At 44.3% G+C, this 19161-nt stretch overlaps 1 protein-coding gene across 1 annotated transcript in view; it reads right to left on the reverse strand.

Moving 5' to 3' along the window:
* Positions 1 to 19161, reverse strand: part of PIK3AP1 (phosphoinositide-3-kinase adaptor protein 1) — a gene marked incomplete at its 5' end in the record, with an annotated part of 117228 nt that overhangs the window by 60373 nt on the left and 37694 nt on the right. The window contains one exon of the mRNA XM_081268242.1: positions 2362 to 2498. Within this exon, the coding sequence (XP_081124368.1) occupies positions 2362 to 2498 (137 nt within the window). The remainder of the gene's footprint in view (positions 1 to 2361; positions 2499 to 19161) is intronic.

A 19161-nucleotide genomic window follows, 5' to 3' on the forward strand; every position in this document is an offset into this window, starting at 1 on the left:
ACATTAATTTCCTATGTTTATATATGAATACACAACCAGTGTAACTCCACACCATGTACAACCACAAGAATGGGAAGTCGTACTCCATGTATGTATGATCTATCAAAATACATTCTACTACCATGTATAACTAAAAAGGACAAATTAAAAAAAAAACTCACACTGAGCCTGCCAAAAGGAATTAAGGGTTGAGCATCCCTAACACAAAAAATCCAAAATATGAAATGCTTCAAAATCTGAAAGTTTTTGGAGCACCAACATGGGGCCACAAGTGGAAAATTCCTCGCCTGACTTCACATGACAGGTTGCAGCCTAAACACAGCTACACTGAAAGTATTGTATAAAATTACCTTCAGCCTATGTGTATACACAGGATGAATGAATGTCCGTGTGATGTCCAATGAATGTTAATAATTAATTAAATAAATGGATTTTATTTTTAGACTTGGTTCCCTTCCTCAACATATTTTACTATGTATCTACAAATAATCCAAAATCAAAAAAAATTGAAATACAATATATTTCTATCCCCAACATTTCAGATTAGAGGATACTCAAGCTGTATTTTTTTAACTGTGTTGGTTAAACTGGAAAATGCTCACTTCAAACTGATCTGGTAAGGTTAGGCTCCAAAATAACAGGGAGAAAAAGAAATTTCTGGTCACAGCTAATCCGAATGTTCATTCTAAGGTCCTGCCATAAGGTCCTCATGTAGACCTTCCTGACAAGGGCCACAAGAAAAGTACAGCAAGCTTGGATTTCAGAGCAGATGGAGGAAGGGGCAAATTCTAGGTGTGAAGGCTAAGCACGCGCGCGCGCACACACACACACACACACACACACACTGTAGTTGTGGTTACTCCTGCTGCAGGCTGAGCCCTGTCCTACATGCACCTTACCCCACAGAAGTAAGAAGCCAAAGATAATGTGTGTCCGTCCTGTTGATAGTCAAGACCCAGCCACCCGTGGATCCAGAGTCTAGAGAATGCAACAAATAGAGTCCCAAGATCATAGGCAGCCCAGATGGGAAAAGCAATGAGAACCCAGAAAATCAGAGAGGCAAGGGAAGGGAAACGTGCTTGAGTTCCAGACACACACAGGCACCCACATGCACCCTTCCCCATGACCCTCTGACGTCAGGAAGCAGTATGGGAAACTGAAACTAAAATGCCCAGCCAGGTCCAGTCAGTAGGCGAAGGGAGTGAAGTTAGAATAATGAATAGGAAGTGGTAGGCACCAGCCAGAGGATGCACATCCCACGCAAAGGCTGTTCAGTTCCAGCTGGTCACCGCAGGACTAATATTACCCGCTTCTGATTCAAAGGAAGCTTGAAGCACAGATTATTATGGCTAATTTTAAAAACACTGTGAAGTTCAAACCAAACATGTCTATGAGTCAAACACCCAATGGAGTCCGAAGGAGCAGATTGCAACCCCACAGAAGGAACCCTGGCCCGATGTCTCGGGGCTATGGCTGCACAGAAACCTACTCCCAAGTGCAAGGAAGCTGGTGCCCATGTATCCTGTCGCCAAGACTCTCACACCCTGCCATCTCAAGGAGACCACAGTGGCAAGCTTAGCTATGAGCTAGTAACCAAGAAAAATGCATTTCACTGCCCCAAATTGTCATAAATGCTACACATTTTGGGGACTTGGGAGTGGCTCAGAGGTAGAGTTCTGGCCCAGCATGCACAAGGCCTGCCCTGCATTTGATTCCCAGCACTGCAAAGAAAGAAAAAAAGAAAGCTATATATTTTCCATCAGGAATAGAAAGATAATGAAAATATCACTACCATGTTCATTGCTCATCTGTTGATGAATGGAGTGGCTCAGCTGTTAGGCCGTCACAGTTGAGTCACCTGTTAATATATTCTCTGTACTAAAAGTGCCAATCACATGATACTAAGGCATTCATCTACCTTTTTATCAAGCAGTATTGGCTATTGAGTTTCATCCATCAAGCTTTAAGGCAGTCTATTGGGCCAGACCAGTGGCCAGGTGACAAAAAAAGCAAGCTCTCAGCACGCCCCACCTCCTGGTCCAGTGCCAGGAACAGACACAGGCCTCTAACTCCAAGGACAGCACAATATCTGAAAGTATTCATATTTACTGGTGTCCTGCATGTTCTATGTAAATGACCTATAAAATGAAGTTTTACATGGATGATACATACATTCCTCGTTGACTTACAGGTCAAGACGTGTCCAAAGCCTAGGTCATGGGGGTCCCAAGGGAAATCCCAAGGGAAGGCTGAGATTATACTGAGGTGCAACATGAGACCTCCTCCCTTTACCATAACAAAAGCATCCATTTGAAAAGCCCACTTCTGACATGGATCTCCCAGGCCCCCAGGAGTGCCTACCCCACAGCGAATGCGGTCCGGCTGCACCACCATCAGGTTCCCAGGTGAAGTCTCCGTTGGCAAGTTCTGCTGCTTCAAGTAGGGAAGGACCTTCTCGTCCTCAGGCTCTGTGTCAGTGACTGAGTCACAGCCAGAATCTACAGAACAGAGGACACCACTGAATGGGAACAGAAGAAAGAACTAGTGGGCGTGTTCCACCCCACAAGAACCCCAATTATTACCGCATAGGAAAAGGCTCTGAATGTCAAGCAAATTTAAGCTGAAGGGAATAACTCAGGAAGTTATAAAAGAGGATCCAGTGGGGAAAAGTCAACCACCACATCGGCCCCAAAGTAGGGTGACAGCAAAAGTGGAGGGGAAGGTCACGTCTAGGCTCAATCAGCATGTTTCCAGAAGCTTCACCGAGGCCTTCTGCAAAGTCAAATGGTTGTGAGGAGAGGAGTCAAAAAGGAACTGCCTACTTTGTCGCGAGCCAGCCATGGCTGTATGTATAAGCCATGCTCATTTGAGCGTATGAGGGGACTGGCCTGACGTCCTTTTCTCTCTCTCTGCCTTTGATCCCACACAGCACCTGAGGTGGGTGTGGCTTTCCAACATGTCAGTCAATCTGCTGACCACAAGACATCACCAAGCAAGACTCCACCCTCCCAAATCCAATCCCTTGCCTTATTTGGGTGGAACTTTCTCGAATGTCTTTCTCCCCAACAAATACCAGGGTTCAGGATGTGCTCCCTCTCTTTTGCTCCTTCCAGCACTGGAGCTGACCCTTGGGGTCACCGAGCCTAGCTGTCCTGCCTTAGAAACTTATGTTCGTGTGCTGCGTGGTTTCTTCAACGTTTTATTGGTTATTGATATAGCCACCCCTTTGAACTCAGTTCATATCGCCAGCTCACCAGCTGGTGATACTACTTAAAAGTCATTCTTGGAACACAGAGTGAAACCTGTGTTGCCCAAAAAGTCATGAGACCTCAGAGTCAAGTTTGGCCAATGTCCCCCACCCCCTCTGGAAGCCACAGTGAGAAGCAATCATTTTCAAAAAAACCTTAGGTAGTCTAACAGGGTTCCAGATCAATACCATAGCCAACACCTGTCCTGGAAAATTAGGGCATGCACAGGTTCAGAGAAAGTGAGCAGGGGCATGTAGACATGTGAGGCATGGCAAATAAGTGCACAAAAAGATGCTCCACATATTGGGTCATCAGGGAAATGCAAGTTAAAACATCCATATACTGCTAAGCAACTCAGTGAGGCACTGTCTCTATATAAAGTACAAAATAGGACCAGGGATGTGGCTCAGTGGTCAAGTGCCTCTGAGTTCAATCCTTAGTACCCCAACCCCTGCCAAAACAAAACAAAACAAAAAAACAGTGTGCTGGGCACAGTGAGGCATACCTGTAATCCCAGTGACACAGAGGCTGAGGCAGGAGGACTGAAAGTTCAGGGCCAGCCTCAGCAAATTAGCAAGCTCATTACTAAGCAAGCAAATTACTTAGCAAGCAAATTACTAAGCTACTTAGTGAGACCCTGTCTCCAAGTAAAAAAAAAAAAAAAAAAAAAAAAGGGCTGGGGGAGCTGGGGCTGTAGTGCAGTGGCAGAGCACTTGCCTAGCACATGTGAGGCACTGGGCTCGATCCTCAGCACCACACAAAGATAAATAAATAAAATAGAAGTATTGTATCCATCTACAACTAAAAGATTTTTTAAAAGCAGGGGGCGGGGCGGGGAAGGGGGTGACGCTGGGGATGTGGCTTCACGGTAAAATGCCTTTGGGTTCATCCCCAATACCCCTCCCCCAAAAAAGTCTATGACATCATACCAATACATATTCAGCAGAATGGCCAAAATTCAGAACACTGACAACACCAAATGCTGACAAGGACATGGAATACCAGAGACTTTCTTTCATTGCTGGGGCAATTGCAAAGTGATACAGCCACTTTAGAAAGACTGTTTGGCAATTTCCTACAAGACTAAGTATATTTTTGTCATTCAATCCAGCAATTACGCCCCTTGGTTTACCCAAGTCAGTTAAAAACTTACACACAAACCTACACACAGATGTTTACAGCACCTTTATTCATCAATGCCAAATCCTGGAAGCAACCAAGATGTCCTTCAGTGTGTGAATGGACAAATAAACTACTGTACAACCAAATGATGCACTATTACTCAGCACTCAAAAGGAATGAGCCCCTCAAGCAGTTTCCTCAACAGACCTGGAGGAAGCTTAAATGCACATTAATAAATGAAAGAAGGATTAGAAAGTGACATGCCATGTGACACCAGCTATATGACGTTCTACAAAAATGCAAAATGAAGACAATAAAAAGATCAGTGGTTGCCAGGGGTCAGGAAGGAGGAAGAGGTGAACAGGCAGAGCACAGAGGATTTTTAGGCACAGAAAATACTCTGCATGATATTTTGAGATGGATACATTACATTACACATCTGTCCAAACACACAGAATATAGACACTGAAAGGGAGCTCTAGTATAAGCCTTGGACCCCGAAGGATGAGGATGGGTCCAAGAGGCTCATCTATTGTAACAAGTTGCCATTCTGGGGCTGGATGCTGTCAGCATGGGATGCTGCGTATATGCAGGGGCAGGGAGTGTGTGCAAAATCTCTGTCCCTTCCACTTGATTTTGCTGTGAACCTCAAAATGAAGTCTTTTAAAAAATAAATCAGTACAAAAAAAAAAAAAAAAAGGAAATGGTCAGTGATAACTCTGCAGACACACCTGGAAATTATCAGCTCCTGGGGCAGATGGGGGACCATGGAATATTATTTAAACTTTTCCTAATTCTCATAACTCCAAAATGAAATTTAGGTGGATTGTCAATTGAAATGTGAAACAAAAATAAAACAATTTTTAAAAATTAAAAGGATAAAATTACAAGGGAAATATGTTGTCATTGATTTGGGAGAAGCTTTGTTAATCAAACAACTAAAGAAATCACCATCTAAATAAGCCACAGACTTGAAGATATGAATTTAAAACTTGGTAAACAAACAATACAGATGGAAAAAAATCCAAATATCCATCAATCAATGAACAGATAAGCAAAATGTGGTATATCCATACAACTAAATATTATTCAGCAATAAAAAGAAGTAAAGTACTGATACTGGATTGTAGTGATCATTGCACAAATCTGTACATATATTAAAAAAAGAAACACTGAACTGTTTTTTGTTTTGTTTTGTTTGGTGCTGGGAATTGAACCCAGGGCCTTGTGCATGCAAGGCAAGCACTCTATCAACTGAGCTATAGCCCCAGCCCTGAACTGTATACTTTAGATGGGTGAATTGTATGGTCTATGAATTTTATCTCAATAAAGGTGTTACCCTAAAAAAAAACCCAATGGCAAATTTCAAACTAGTTAAACATTTGAAATAAGCCAGGTGTGATGGCGCATGTCTGCAATCCCAGTGGCTAGGGAGGCTGAAGGAGGAGGATCAAGAGTTCAAAGCCAGCCTCAGCAAAAGTGAGGCACTAAGCAACTTGCTTAGAGACCCTGTCTCTAAATAAAATACAAAATAGGGCTGGGTATGTGGCTCAGTGGTCAAGTGCCCCCAAGTTCAATCCTCTGTACAAAAAAAAAAATTTTGAAATAAATATGACATGGGGCTAATCTCTTTCAGGTTAGAGGAGGTCATAAGAATCTCTTTAAACACCCAATAACCAGGAAGTAGGTAATTCCCCAAAGGAAAAAAAAATGTATAAATTCTCTCCCCAATTCAAAAAATAAAGTAAAATAAAATATCACTCATTCTCACTCATCATCACCAAGATGCAAATAAAAATAATGCATTGTTCTTTTATCTCTTCAAATTATAAAACAGATCCAGGTTTGCTCCTTGTGCTGTTTGAAGGTCACCATGGGGCAGATGCTCTGGCTTGACACTGAACAAGGGTAAGCTTTCCGGAAAGCCACACATCCAATCCACAGGAGAGAAATGCTTTAGAATGTCTACACTTTTTTGTCACATAATTCTACTTCCAGAACTCTCTCTTAAGAAGGAGAATAACTGTGCAAAGTGTAGTCAAAGATAATGAACTAAGGATGCCTTTGCAACAGTGAAAAAACTCACTGTCTGGAAAAACATTAAACACATTCTTTTTGTAGAGTTTCAAGTGACACAGGTAAAAGCTTGCAACATATAAAGCAAAAAAAAAAAAAAAAAAGCAGAATATAAAATCATATATCTCCTATACCTCAGGATTTCAACTGTGTTTCCAAAATGCATTTTAAAAGGTCAGAAGAAATTGTGTGGCTGGATTCTGCATGACTCCTTTCCTCCCGCCTCCTATTTTCCCTCCTTCCCACCTTTTGTGCATTTCTCATATTTTCCACAGTGAGAAAGCCTTGCTTTGATCGTGGGGGTGGGGTGATGAGAAAAGTAACAACTGAATCCCTGGGCTAATCACTGTGCCAGCAGAGCCCAGCTTGACATAAATGAGATTGATCCTAATAGTGCGGCACTTGGCAGCTACTCCCCAGTGTTCAGCTGGGCCATGTAAACACTTCCTTCCAGCGGGTCCACTCAGGGAATCACTTTAGATAGCTACCAGCAGCTCACTCATTTCAGGAAGTCAGGCAGGATGTCATTCACTCCATAGAGTGATGCTGATGGCGCCGCCAGCTGACAAGTCACTGTGGCCTCTTACTACAGAGAAGCCAGGTGTCTCAAGGGGCCAGGATCCGAACAGTTCAGCACATGAAAAGCTTCCTTTGGAGGAAAAGCCAATGCGGACATGAGCACCATTGAAACCCACCTGACAAAGGAGATGATCCCAAACTTTCCCACTTGAATGTGGAGACCCCTCTTGCATCCTACCCCACCCTTTGAAGACAATACCATCTTTGCTGCCAGTGACTCAAATACTAAATGCTTTGAGTGAAGCCACCCTGGAAATCGAAATGGCTCCTCCACAGTGTAAAAATGTTATTAAGATGTCAACAGTAACTTTGCTGCCTTAAAATATAACAAAATCTACTGGGCTCCTATCAGGTCTAGAGAACTGCTGGAGAAAATACAGAAAGACCTCTTCGGGCATCCAGTGCCCCCAAATCTGTAAAGGGGCCAAATGACAAATACCTGAATTCAATGGCAGAGAATTCACTTGCTTTCTCTTATAAGACAATAAGAATAAGCTAACATGGCATGTTTCATCTCTTGCCCTTGCTGCCAGGCAGCTCAGTGACAAATTCAGTTCTTAACCTCTTTTACACTCTTTCCACTTCTTTAGTTTTGCCTATTTCTCTTTTTTGATATTGGGTTCGAATCTTGGAGGCTGCCTCAAATGTTCTGGGGATCTGTTCACATGTGGATCACTATTTCTCAAACGAGTGACTGACCCAAGTCCTCAGATATATTCCTCACAGGGATTTGTGTTTGGGCTCTTCATCTAGATAATGCCTTAAAAATGCATTTTTTAAGAGTACCCCCAAAAAAATTCAATGGCAAATTTCAAATTTGTTAAACATTTGAAATAAGCTAGGTGTGATGGCGCATGTCTGTAATCCCAGTGGCTAGGGAGGCTGAAGCAGGAGGATCAAGAGTTCAAAGCCAGCCTCAACAAAAGAGAGGCACTAAGCAACCTGAGAGTATTTCAGATTGCCTGCACGACTGTCACGTTACAATCAGAATTTTGGAATCCCATCTTTGGGTGTGTCTTTGCAACCACTTTGTGTCTAGATCATGCTACGCTAAATGCTGACGTCTGGTGAGGAAAGGAGAAGGGGCAGGATGATACGTAAATGAGGCATTCTGCTAGTGAACACAAGGTTTCCCTGCGAACTACTTTAAATAGAGAAATGTGGCGAGAGATCCAAGATCTGGAAATGCCACAGGGAAGCTGCGACAGCCCCCCTCCCCCAGAAGCACAAGCCCACAACACTGCTCAAGAAAACCAGCCCTGTCTTCAACAAGACGAACGTACCCCATTGCCTTTTATTTATTTTATGCCTGTATTTGTCTTGTTTACCTGCTTTTCTTTCAGAGTTGGGAAAGAACAGTAAGCAGAAGGAACTAAATATGGTGATACTTGTCTAAACAACATCAAAATAATTAATCTGTCAACACGAGAGGTTCGTAATGGTTTTTTTTTTTTGTTGTTGTTATTGTTGTTTTTTCCTTTATGAGAGGCTACACACTGTTCAGGTTTGGAAACAATGATTTTAATGTAACCAGCACATGCACATACTCCACCCCTAAGCCACATGCAGCAGCCCCTATGAGTCAGGAGGGCTGGTGACACATTATTATTACTAATCATGGGAACAAAGAAAGTGGCCACGTGCTGAATACTGTGATAACTGCTCCATACTCTCCATCTCCCTGGATCCTCCCAAATACATGGTCAGACAACAGTCACTAACCTGTTCTCATCTTATAGATAGAAGTTCTGGGCCTGGAAGGAATGAAATAGCTAAGTTGAGTCAAGCAACAGGCAAGGGGCAGACCCAGAACCCCCGTTGCACCCCCAGGGCACCTCTGGCCTCTCCCCTGCCTCCTCTCTGGATATGGTCCTGGCAGTGGAAGGCAGAGTCACTTGCTGTTCCTGGTCTGGGCTTGTGACTCTGCACAAAGGAAGCTTTCACTGCCACCGAGGCCTGCTGCCTGGTTCTGCCGCTGCTGCTGTGCTTAGGTGGGTTATGACCCAGCACCAGGGCGAATGGGCACATTCCAAGTATGGGGTGTAAGTCAAGACACACTTAATGCCAGGCAGGGTCCCGAGTGCCCTAGCAGCCTCTGACCCACAGCTGCACCCCCTTATTTTCCAGTGAAGCTTACTGCCTCTCGTACTTCAGGGCACTGCTTCTCTGCAGGCACTCCTGAAGGCAGAGGTAGGGGAGAATGGCTCTGCTGATCTTGAGAGCTTTTTTTGAAATACACAGGCTGACTTCTCTTTAAGGTAATGCTTAGTCTTGGAGAAGGTATAATCAAATACTGTTCCTGAAAACAACCACAATTGCCGCTCATTGCACGTTTATGTTATGCCAGGGACCGTTCAAAGCACAGTATAGATGATTCCACTTTATCCGTAGGAGATTGGTATGATTCTACCCATTTCACAGATGAAATTTAATGAAGTTGTCCAAATCACGCAGTGCGTGCTGTGTGGAAATTTAACCCCCAAATGCACATTTCTATCCATCTGCCAGGGGTCTGCCCATCATGAGCCACACACTCATTTGCTACAAGGATGAGTCTTCAGTGGACAACAAATGCTTAACTACACTGGCCTTCATATTAAGACAGCATTCCTTTCCATTCTTTCAGTCCCACTTACAATAAGACAACTTGATGGTGGGAAGAAGGCCTTGAGTCCGTAGCCTCTGTAAACACCCAAATCTTGTAGAATGTAATACCAATGTTCAGTTTTTATGGTCTAAATTTTATAATCACCTCCTATCTACATTGAGAAATGCTGATTTTTTTCAATTACAGGGGCAGTTTCCTTTTACAGTAAATGCACTTAGATTATTAAGTTAATAGAATATTAAGTTAATAGTAGAATGAGAAAACTTTGCAGGTAGATGTGGTGATGGTGGCACAATATTGTAAATGTAATCAATGCCGTGAAATATTAGACTAAAAATTGGTTTAAATGACAAATACTGTGTTACATATATTTTACCACAATTTTAAAAAATTACCAACATAGTACACCAGAAATATATACTTTGTTTTTTGCAGTCTGGGAAACAAACCCAGGACCCACTAGGCAAATGTTTTATCACTGAGTTATATCCCCAGTTCCTGAATTATACACCTTAATTAAGGAAATGTATGGTACATGAATTATATCTCAATAAGCTGTTTTAAAAAAAATAGGATTATGGTACAAAAATGAGCCCAAAACCATGTTGTTGGTTGCCAAATGACTGAAGATTGGGGAAAGTTGCATTTTGCTGAACTGCTTCCATTTGGACAAGCAAAGATGGAAAGACGGGTCAAAACCTGTAGTGTAAGCATACTGAAGTACTTTCTCTAAATTGCCGATGATAAGGAAAAAGAAAATGAACAGAGAAGGAATCTGAGAGACAACTTCCGACAGAGAATTAGTAGTTTTCCACCAATCTAGTCAAAGCAGGAATGGAACTGAAACGGCCATCCAGCAGGCAACATGTGTGTTCATGCTAGATGAAGCCCGAGGGGGTTACCAGTTCACACCCAAGGTTTCCAGTGTGGCTGATGAAAGGAGTGGAGAAGATGCAAAGATTCCTTGGAAGAATACAGAAGAAATAAGTAGCCAAGCAGCCTAAGTTTTGGGGGTCCCCAGAAGAGAGGGTTGTGTTCCTTCTGTGTCTGCATCCCAAGTCTGGGACCCAAATTTAGCCATGGGACCCATGCAGATGGGTCAGGGATTCAGAGAGAAACTTCTGGGGGCTTTTCTACTCATAATGAGGTTTCTCAGCTGTTAGGATGCTCAACCGTAACTACCTAAACGAAGACAAGATACCGAGACAGTGATTTCTCAAAGTCCTGAGTAAAATGTTCTAACATCTAAGCTTTTTATGTTTCCTAATCACATGATGAACACCACATAATAAATATATACATCCATCAAGCTCCAGCACCATCCCTGGGGGAATCCCAAGAATGAAACCTCCCTAATCTTGTTCCATAAAGAACTTAACTGAATTGGGAAGATGGGGTTCCAACAGGAGAAATGGAGAGAACACGTAATACCTTATCATCAAACACAAATCTGTACGGTGAGACTATAAATATAACTAAACTAGGTGAATGGATGAACCTAAGTGTTCTGAAAAGTGTGGCCACATGAAAAATATGACAGAAGTTTGAAAAAGCTGAGAAAAACTGTGGCGGATAAAGAGGACATGCCTGGTTACCTTAAGTCAAAGAGCAATTTGATGCTGGGCATCAAACTGAAATAGAAAGGTATGATATTTTCTATTTAAATTAATAAAATAATTTATCATTCATGCTCTTATTCCTCTAACACTCATTGCCCATCAATGAATAACAAATATTCAAAGTCTATCCCCAGCCCCCCAAGAAAGATAAGAGTGAGAAAATTTCTGTCCCTTCTGGTATTGGGGAGACCACCATTGGGAAGAGCTGGAAGGACTTCCCTGACAGGGGCAAACCATGGTTAAAGACATGACAGTCAATGATGCACTGGGGATTTGGGGAGCCATATAATGGTGCATCAACTGGAGGATGCTGTGTCAGAGGGGAAGGGAGCTTGGGTGTCTGAGAGGACCCTGGAAAGTCATGCAAATGGGGGGTGGGTCTCCATATTGAAGACCTGTCAGCAAAAGGACTTCATGAGAAGAGGAAATTGTGTCAAATACAGATTGAAGATTCAGTTTCAAAATAATCCTAGGCACTCCAGCAGAGCATATCCGCTCTTTTGCAAAGTCTCGTTAGAACTGAGGAGCAGCTGACCACCCCATCACACCCTGAGCAAGCTCTGCCTTTAAAACAACATGAACTGGTGGTGACCAAAGTGTTACCAAGCCAACATCCTGCTCTATCTGCTTTCAGAAACAAGAGAGATACTATAATTAACTGATGTCTGAAAATGTACCACAAGCCTGGTTTATAAAATGCTTAGAAAATGAGTCTTAAGTAGACCATAAACATTTCTCCTGTTTGCACCGTGTTCGTCTTGTTTGTATTGGCTAGTGGTTTAGAAATTCATGTCCTGCCTACTGTTGTGTCCTTAGAAAGCAAAAAGGGAGACTTCGAGTCTGGCCCAGTCCACCAATGAAGGATCCTTTGCTACACTGTAAATAGATGCAGGTAACACCAGGTGGAGGGGGAACAGCTTGCGATGGTGGGGTTCAGATCTTGGGTTTCAACACCCCTGCCTCCCCTGGCTTCCTGGCAAGCAGCAAGACTTCTTTTCCATTTCAGTCATCGCCCACAGTTCATCCTCCGCCCTTGTTCACCCCACTTTGGTTAAGGGGCATTGAATTTCCTGTCCAACTAACCCCTTTCACGTACCAAGCTCTAAAACAGAGTAACAAGTACACCCAGCCTGCCAAGTCACCTGATGTCCCCAAAGTCACATACAGTCATCAAACTGAAGGTAAAAGAGTCAGTGAAATTGCCAGGCTCTGACCCACCAAATAACTTACTGGCATGAATGTCAAGGAAGGGAGGAGGTGATAATTTAGTGGCATTAGAGTAGTTTACTCTAATGCAGTGACATCAACCATCGTCCTCATTATTTTCATCATCCCCAACATCTTCAGGATGCCAAAAACATAAGGCAGAATCCTTAGGACACATTCCCAGTTCAGACTTAAGTAAACTCCTGGTGGCCACTCTGCCTCCTCAGAAGCAAGGAGAAAGGAGGGGGAGGAAGACAGAAGGGAGCCACTCCTGCAGTCCTGTGCTGACTTCCAGAGGCCGGCAGGGTGCTGCTGGCTTTTGGCACTGGGGCTGACTCACCTATCACATCCAATCTGCCTTGCCATCCAGGTGTTCTGCGCCAGTTGCAGATTCCTGAGGTGCTCTGGCTTTACAACACATAGTGGACCCGCAGCACCGGGCAGGTGTTGGTCAAGAATCTGCAGTCCATCCATCCACGTTTTTTCCAGTTCACATGAACAAAGAACCTTTTGTTCTGCATTCACCAGGTAATTCACCTGGCCCTCCTCAAGGTCTTAAGTTTCAGGATAAAGGGGGCAGGACAGGAGGTGAGAGTTCATCAGGCCTCTATGACCTTTACCCAGGCCCGCCGCTCTAAATGAACTGTTCAGTGTTAGGGTTTTTTGTTTTGTTTTGTTTTGAAGCAGAGGATGACAGCTCTTCCCTTCCCCTCCCCAACCCACCCTACCTGCTCTTCAGCTTGAACAAAAATAGCACTGCAGCTGAGGCTGCCATGACAACCAGTAGAGTGTGCTCCCCCTTGTCCACTGGGGATAAAGTCTGCTGTGGCTCTCCCTGCCCTCTCTCGGCTGGGGCTTGGCTAGAGCCCTCCAACCTCCTGAGTAGTAATCAAGTTGCTCCCCTGTCACCCAAGAGCAAAGGGTTATTTGGAGTTTCTCTCCACCCAGAGCTTCAGAACTTCTTAATTTGTTCTCTGTTGTTTCTTTCAGGATCCCTAGGTTCATGTGACAAAGGCAACTATCTCCATTTACCAAGTGGAACCAGGGAGGCAGGGGAATGGGAACTGACTGGCCCTGGCTCCTCTGCTGTTAGTGGAATGGAAGGTAGGCATTTAGAAATCAGGGTTCTTGACCCCAGACCTGGTTAGCAAATGGGGTAGCTAACCCACCTTTGGGGGAATGATCCTGCTGGGTGGGCTGCTTCCTAACCACAGATTCCGGGAGAGAAGCCTAGAAAGGGCTGAGGGGAAATCTGCTTCCCCACCATGGCAAACAGGACACCAGAGCCACTTCTGTCCTGGACTCAGAATTTCTGGGGCTACTTCGGCCAACCCCAGGCAACCAAAGGCGCCCAGGAAAGCTTCCCTGGTTGAGTTCATCAAAGTCCTTAAGAGGCACTGTCCCAACGGCTGGTGCTGGGAGAAAGCCCAGCCATGGAGCAACCTGGTCTGGAGGCTTGCAGGCCCCTGTTTGCTTATTCAGGAAACCCCAGTGTTGCTAACAAAGCAGGAGGTGCCACGGCCCCCGTGAAAGGTTTCCTCTTTCTTCATCTGTTTCCGACACTTATAAATGTGCTTCCTCTCTCTATGTAAATTTGTCTCGAATGGCACAATGCAGGCTTGAAATGAGGCCATTAATAACTGGTCTTTTTAACAGGCTCTTCTTGGTTTCCTGATTCAGGAATCAATTCTAATCCAAACAGACAATGATGTCTGGATTTGCAGGTGTAAGAACAGACAAATGGGCTTTGTTTGAGGGCAGGCCACATAAATATGGTTTATTTTTCAACCCAGCCAAGAACTGGGAGGTTTGAAGGCATCCGGTGATAATAAAACCAAGGTAGGAAATTCAGAAGAAAATCTCATTCCTTCTGTAGCTCTCCAACCCAATCCTCCAACTTCTCCAAATGGCTCCCAGGGTGTTTACTTTCTCCCATGCTACTGACCCTAAGTCTCCTGACCAGCTGAAACCAGGAAAGTGGCTGGTCTGTTTCACTTTCCACTTTCGGGGCAGTTCTCTCTTTCACTCCTCTCCAGAAAAACGCTGTGTTGGCTTCCAGGCCTGGTCAAGTCAGATGTGGCATGATACTCCTTGGTGAGGGACTAAAGGAAACATGAAGTGACAAAATGGCACTTCTGTTTCAATGATTAAGCTCAAAATTAAAACTCTCTTAACCCAGGCATTGCTGACTGGTCTGATGATAAAACCTGGGCTACCGAGGCCAAGGATCTAAACACCTTCTGTAATATTTCCTAGCATCATAAATGAAGTTACTGAGAGATTCATCCAAGCCACAGAAAACTGGATTCAATTCCATTTCTGCCATTTACTGGATAATTGTAAACTTCCCAAGCATCAATTTCCTCTCCTTTAAAATGAGAATATTTTTACCCGCCTGGCCTGTTGCACAGGCTTATCAGGATTAAATGATAAACATGCAGAATCCCTCCAAAAATTGAAAAGCGCTAGACAAAGTTAAAGCAATTAATGTTGTTTATCTGTTGGCCAAATTGTTCTTCTACTAGACTGCGGTTTCTTGGAGAGCAGATTCCCTGATGTTCATTCATCTTTGTATCCCCAGAGCCTACAATATAGCGAGAAACCAATAAATGCTTCTTGCATGAATGGATGAATCAATGGATGAGATAAGACCAACCACCTAAATTACTAGCAGGGAAAACACCACCTCCATCTTGGGGAGGACCACTACACGGCCTTGTGCGTGGAGGCTTTTAGCATGGAATTGGAAGAGAATTAGGAGACTTTATAACTCCCAGTTTGTGCTACAGGCCAAACCACGCTGCCCTGAAAATTCACCTGGTACCCCATGGTTCCAGAAGACTTGGAACAAAGGCTGAAATGAGATTTAAGCATATGAGATTTAATTATGCAAAGTACCTGGAATAGAAAATGGGGAGAGAAGCTGGGAGAACCTTGAGACCATCTGAGCCCAAAAGAACAAGATGGGGAAGGAGGGCTGAGGGGAAGTGTCCTAGACCACAGAGTAGGCTAAGGAAAGTTCTGCAAATCGACCAGGAAATCATCAAACTGGCTCTGGCCATTGGAGTCCTGAGTGTTTCAGGAGAGGGCCTGCTGAAGCAACCCATGAGAAGCAAGGGCCGCTTTCTCAAACTCCAGAATGGATGTGGAGTGAGGCAGTGGGTCCCGGGGCAATTCCACTCCTGGCAGCCGGAGGTCTCAGAGGCACATTCTCATGTCTGCCATATTCATGGCAGTACCTAAGAGCATGGCTTTAGGATCTCAACAATCAGGATTCACTCTGCCTCTTACCAGCTGGTTACTTTGAACAAGTTACTCACCCTCTTAGAGCCTCATTTTCCTTATTTATATGATGGAGACTCTAATTCCTACCTCTCGGAATTATTAACATTGAGCACTGTGGCTGCCAGTAGTAAGGGCTCAATAAAAGGAAGCTGCCATTTCTCTGATCATTATTATTAATGAAGTACTTCTATTAACAATTAGGACCCAAGAATAGCCCCATTGTTGCACACTTGTTTTGGAGCTTTATGAGGCCACCACAGGGACATGGTACATAGCCTAAAACCATGGTTTGGCAGTTCAAACAACCAAACCAGTTTGTCTATAAATGAAAGGTCAGAGGGACTTTCCCAGTTCAGCTATTTCCTGGAAGGGCCACCAGGATGGGTTGTACTGTGCCAGAATCTACCTATAGTTACAATCTCCTCTCTTTTGCTTGCTTGTGGTTCATCTGCAATGTCCCCAGTCTATCCCCTGCCAGCTTTGAAACCACTTTCTGTCTTTAAAAGAAAACATGGTTAGGAAACCTTCCCACCAGACAGGATCATTCCTGGGGCTTGCAAGACAAGGCTCTGTCATGCTGTGTATGTCATAAGTACCTGTTTGGGGACTCCTTGCTTACCTTGATCTCTTTCAACCTTAATTGGCTTGTTGTTATTGTTTGTTTTAAACATGGCCAGCTTTCACCACCTGAATACTGCTGGCTCTGGCCCCTGCAGCTTACTGGAGTCACACAGTATCCCCTTGTTGGGTTGGCGAGGGCCTGAAGTCCTTAGAGGTTTCATGGCCCCAGCTGAAATGGCTCAGGCCTCTGCCAACCTTGCTTCCCCTTGTGCCTTGGTGACAGTAATGACCAAGATCTGACCAGGAAAGAGCCCCCACACTGCACTTGCCTCTTCTACCACTGCCTTTTTTTCCAGTCCCCATTTCCCAGAGTGTCACCAAAAACACACACTGAAACTTCCTGGGTTTTATCTTTAGAGGAACGACCTTCAGTTTTTCTAACCAAAAGTAGCCAAATCAAACTTAAAAAAGACATTGATTTTGTTTAATGATTAACAGCTTAACAAAGCTGACCCAACTGCACCTTCCAGAATAATGACCTCCATTTCACAAAGACTTTTCCAGGGAGTTTTAAGTTTGGGTGATGGAGCTGGATCCTCCTTATCTCAGCCTGAGGTTAGGCAGCAGAGGGCACAACATGAAGGACTAGATGAGCCCTCCCAACCAGGCCCAGCCAGGTCTTCCCATGTGAGGAAAGAAGAGGCCACTCCCTAGAGCAGCAGAACAGGCTGACCACCTGCTACATGGCCTGCAACCCTAGTATGGTTCAGCTCTGGATGCGGCTTCTTTTCTCCTCTGGTCCTCCAAGCCAGAACCAGGGAAGTGCTGGTCTAACCTGGCACCTGATGTGCCTCGTGTCTGCAAGACAGAATTGCAGCCTCAGGGAGAAACACTGGCTAAGCCACCTCCCGCACCCATGACAGAGCAATATTTATAAACTTAGTAGTTGGGCTGGTCACAACACCTTTCTTTGTCTCCTGTTTGCATTTCTCTCTCTCATAATGGAAAAACCAACCATGCTTAGTTTCTTTGTAAATGCAAATTCTTTAAGAAATGATACCCCAAAGCAAAACCTGGGCTTCTCACACTCTTACCACAAGGTCAGCTATGCACTAACCACCATTAACCACTTGGCCTTGGTGAGTCACTTCCCCTGGCAGAGCCCTTGTCCTCCTCTAAGGTGAACAAATCAATTTGATCTGAGGCCCTGTCCAGCCGACACTCTGGGAGTCCATCAGCCTTGCTGACTATGTTCTCACTGAGCACAAAAACGCAGCCCTTTGACCTTCTGCAAACGTCTCTCCCCATAGCCCAGCTGGGTTGTGTATAGTTCAAGATATGAAGTGAGAGAACACATGTTCCTGTTCGGGGTCACAGGCAAGAGGACAAAGTATAGTTTCTACCATTGTTATATCATAATCATAAGAACCACCAGGAACCTGATCAGTGCCAGAATCAGGATCAGAAACATCTACCCCCTATGGTTCTCATCTCAGAGGGGAGATATTTCCAAAGGTCCTGCCAACATAATGAATGAGGAGAAAGTCTGCAGCATTTAAAAGCATAGCTGATATTATAATTTATATTTTAAAGTGAAAAATATTACTTTTATAAGATAGGATCTGGAAAGAGATGTGTCAAAGGGAACATGGACTCTAGGTTTAATTAAAAAAAAAAAAACACTGCTTCCCCTGGAATTCGTGTGACCCTTGTCCACCTGTCTGCCGCTCCCTTCAGCCTCTGTGCCCACTGGCCACAGGACCTTGGTCTTTTCCACTTTACCTCCCTATGATACTGCAGTCCTTTTTGCGTCATGTATTGTCAACCCAGAAGTCACATTACAGTTTATTTCCTCTTTGGTCAGGGTTCAGAAACCTTCCCAAATTAGGAGCACCAGACACAGACCCCTGAACAGGAAGAGCAGAGTGGCCTACTCATACACAGTAGGCATGGAGCACCTGGAAAGTTCTCAGGCACAAAAACCTCCCCCACCTCCACATTCTACTAATAAAAGCTTCATCTGAATGATCATGCTTTGGTTAATGCAAATGCTCTGCAGAGAGGTTCAGCCTCACCGTCATTCACACCTTAGTGAGAATTATTTTTCATCTTAGATGATCAGGCTGGTGAGAATCATTTAGAGCAAAATCACACTCAATAAAGGATTTTTAAAAATCATGGCCAACGTCTATTTGAATATGACAGTTTCAAGGGTGCCCTTTGAGAAAAGGGTCTACCCTACCAATGGGCATTTTGCAGTCTCTGAAAGTTCATTCCAACCCTTAAGATTCCAATCTGTTAAAGTGGTTCTTCTGCAAGTAAAGGAAAACCCACTCAAGATATCTTACACATTGAAGAAGTTCACCTCCTAGAATAGAGTCTGACATTCTCTATTCTAAACTAGGGCTTGGGGTGGTAAGGGTTCCCCTGAACCATCACCAAGGCCCCAGGTTCCTTCTATTTTTCTCTTCCCTCTTCTCCAGCATGAGCTTCGTTCTCAGGCGGGCAGCCAGATGTCTGTGGCACCTGCAGGCTTGCTTCACACAACAAGGTCCAGAGGAAAAAGAGAAAAATACTCCCACAAGCATGGAATAGGAAACTGTCCCTCCACCCTGACTGCGCCAGCCTAGGTCACCTGCACAGTAATAGTCCTGGGGGGGCAGGGGGTGCCCAGCAACCACTGACTCCATAACCAGCCAGGGTGGAAAGGATGCTGGAACTTCCACCCTGATGGCCCCATTTCTCCCACCCAGGACTTCCACCTGAACAGAGTCACCCTGCAACTCAGAACACAGCCATACCCCTCTTCATAAAATAGCTCAGACAACGTTTCCCTCCTTCCTTGTTGTCTTCTCTG

The sequence above is a fragment of the Spermophilus citellus genome, assembly GCF_964194105.1.
Source record: "Spermophilus citellus genome assembly, chromosome: 15".
Classification (NCBI taxonomy): Eukaryota; Metazoa; Chordata; class Mammalia; order Rodentia; family Sciuridae; genus Spermophilus; species Spermophilus citellus.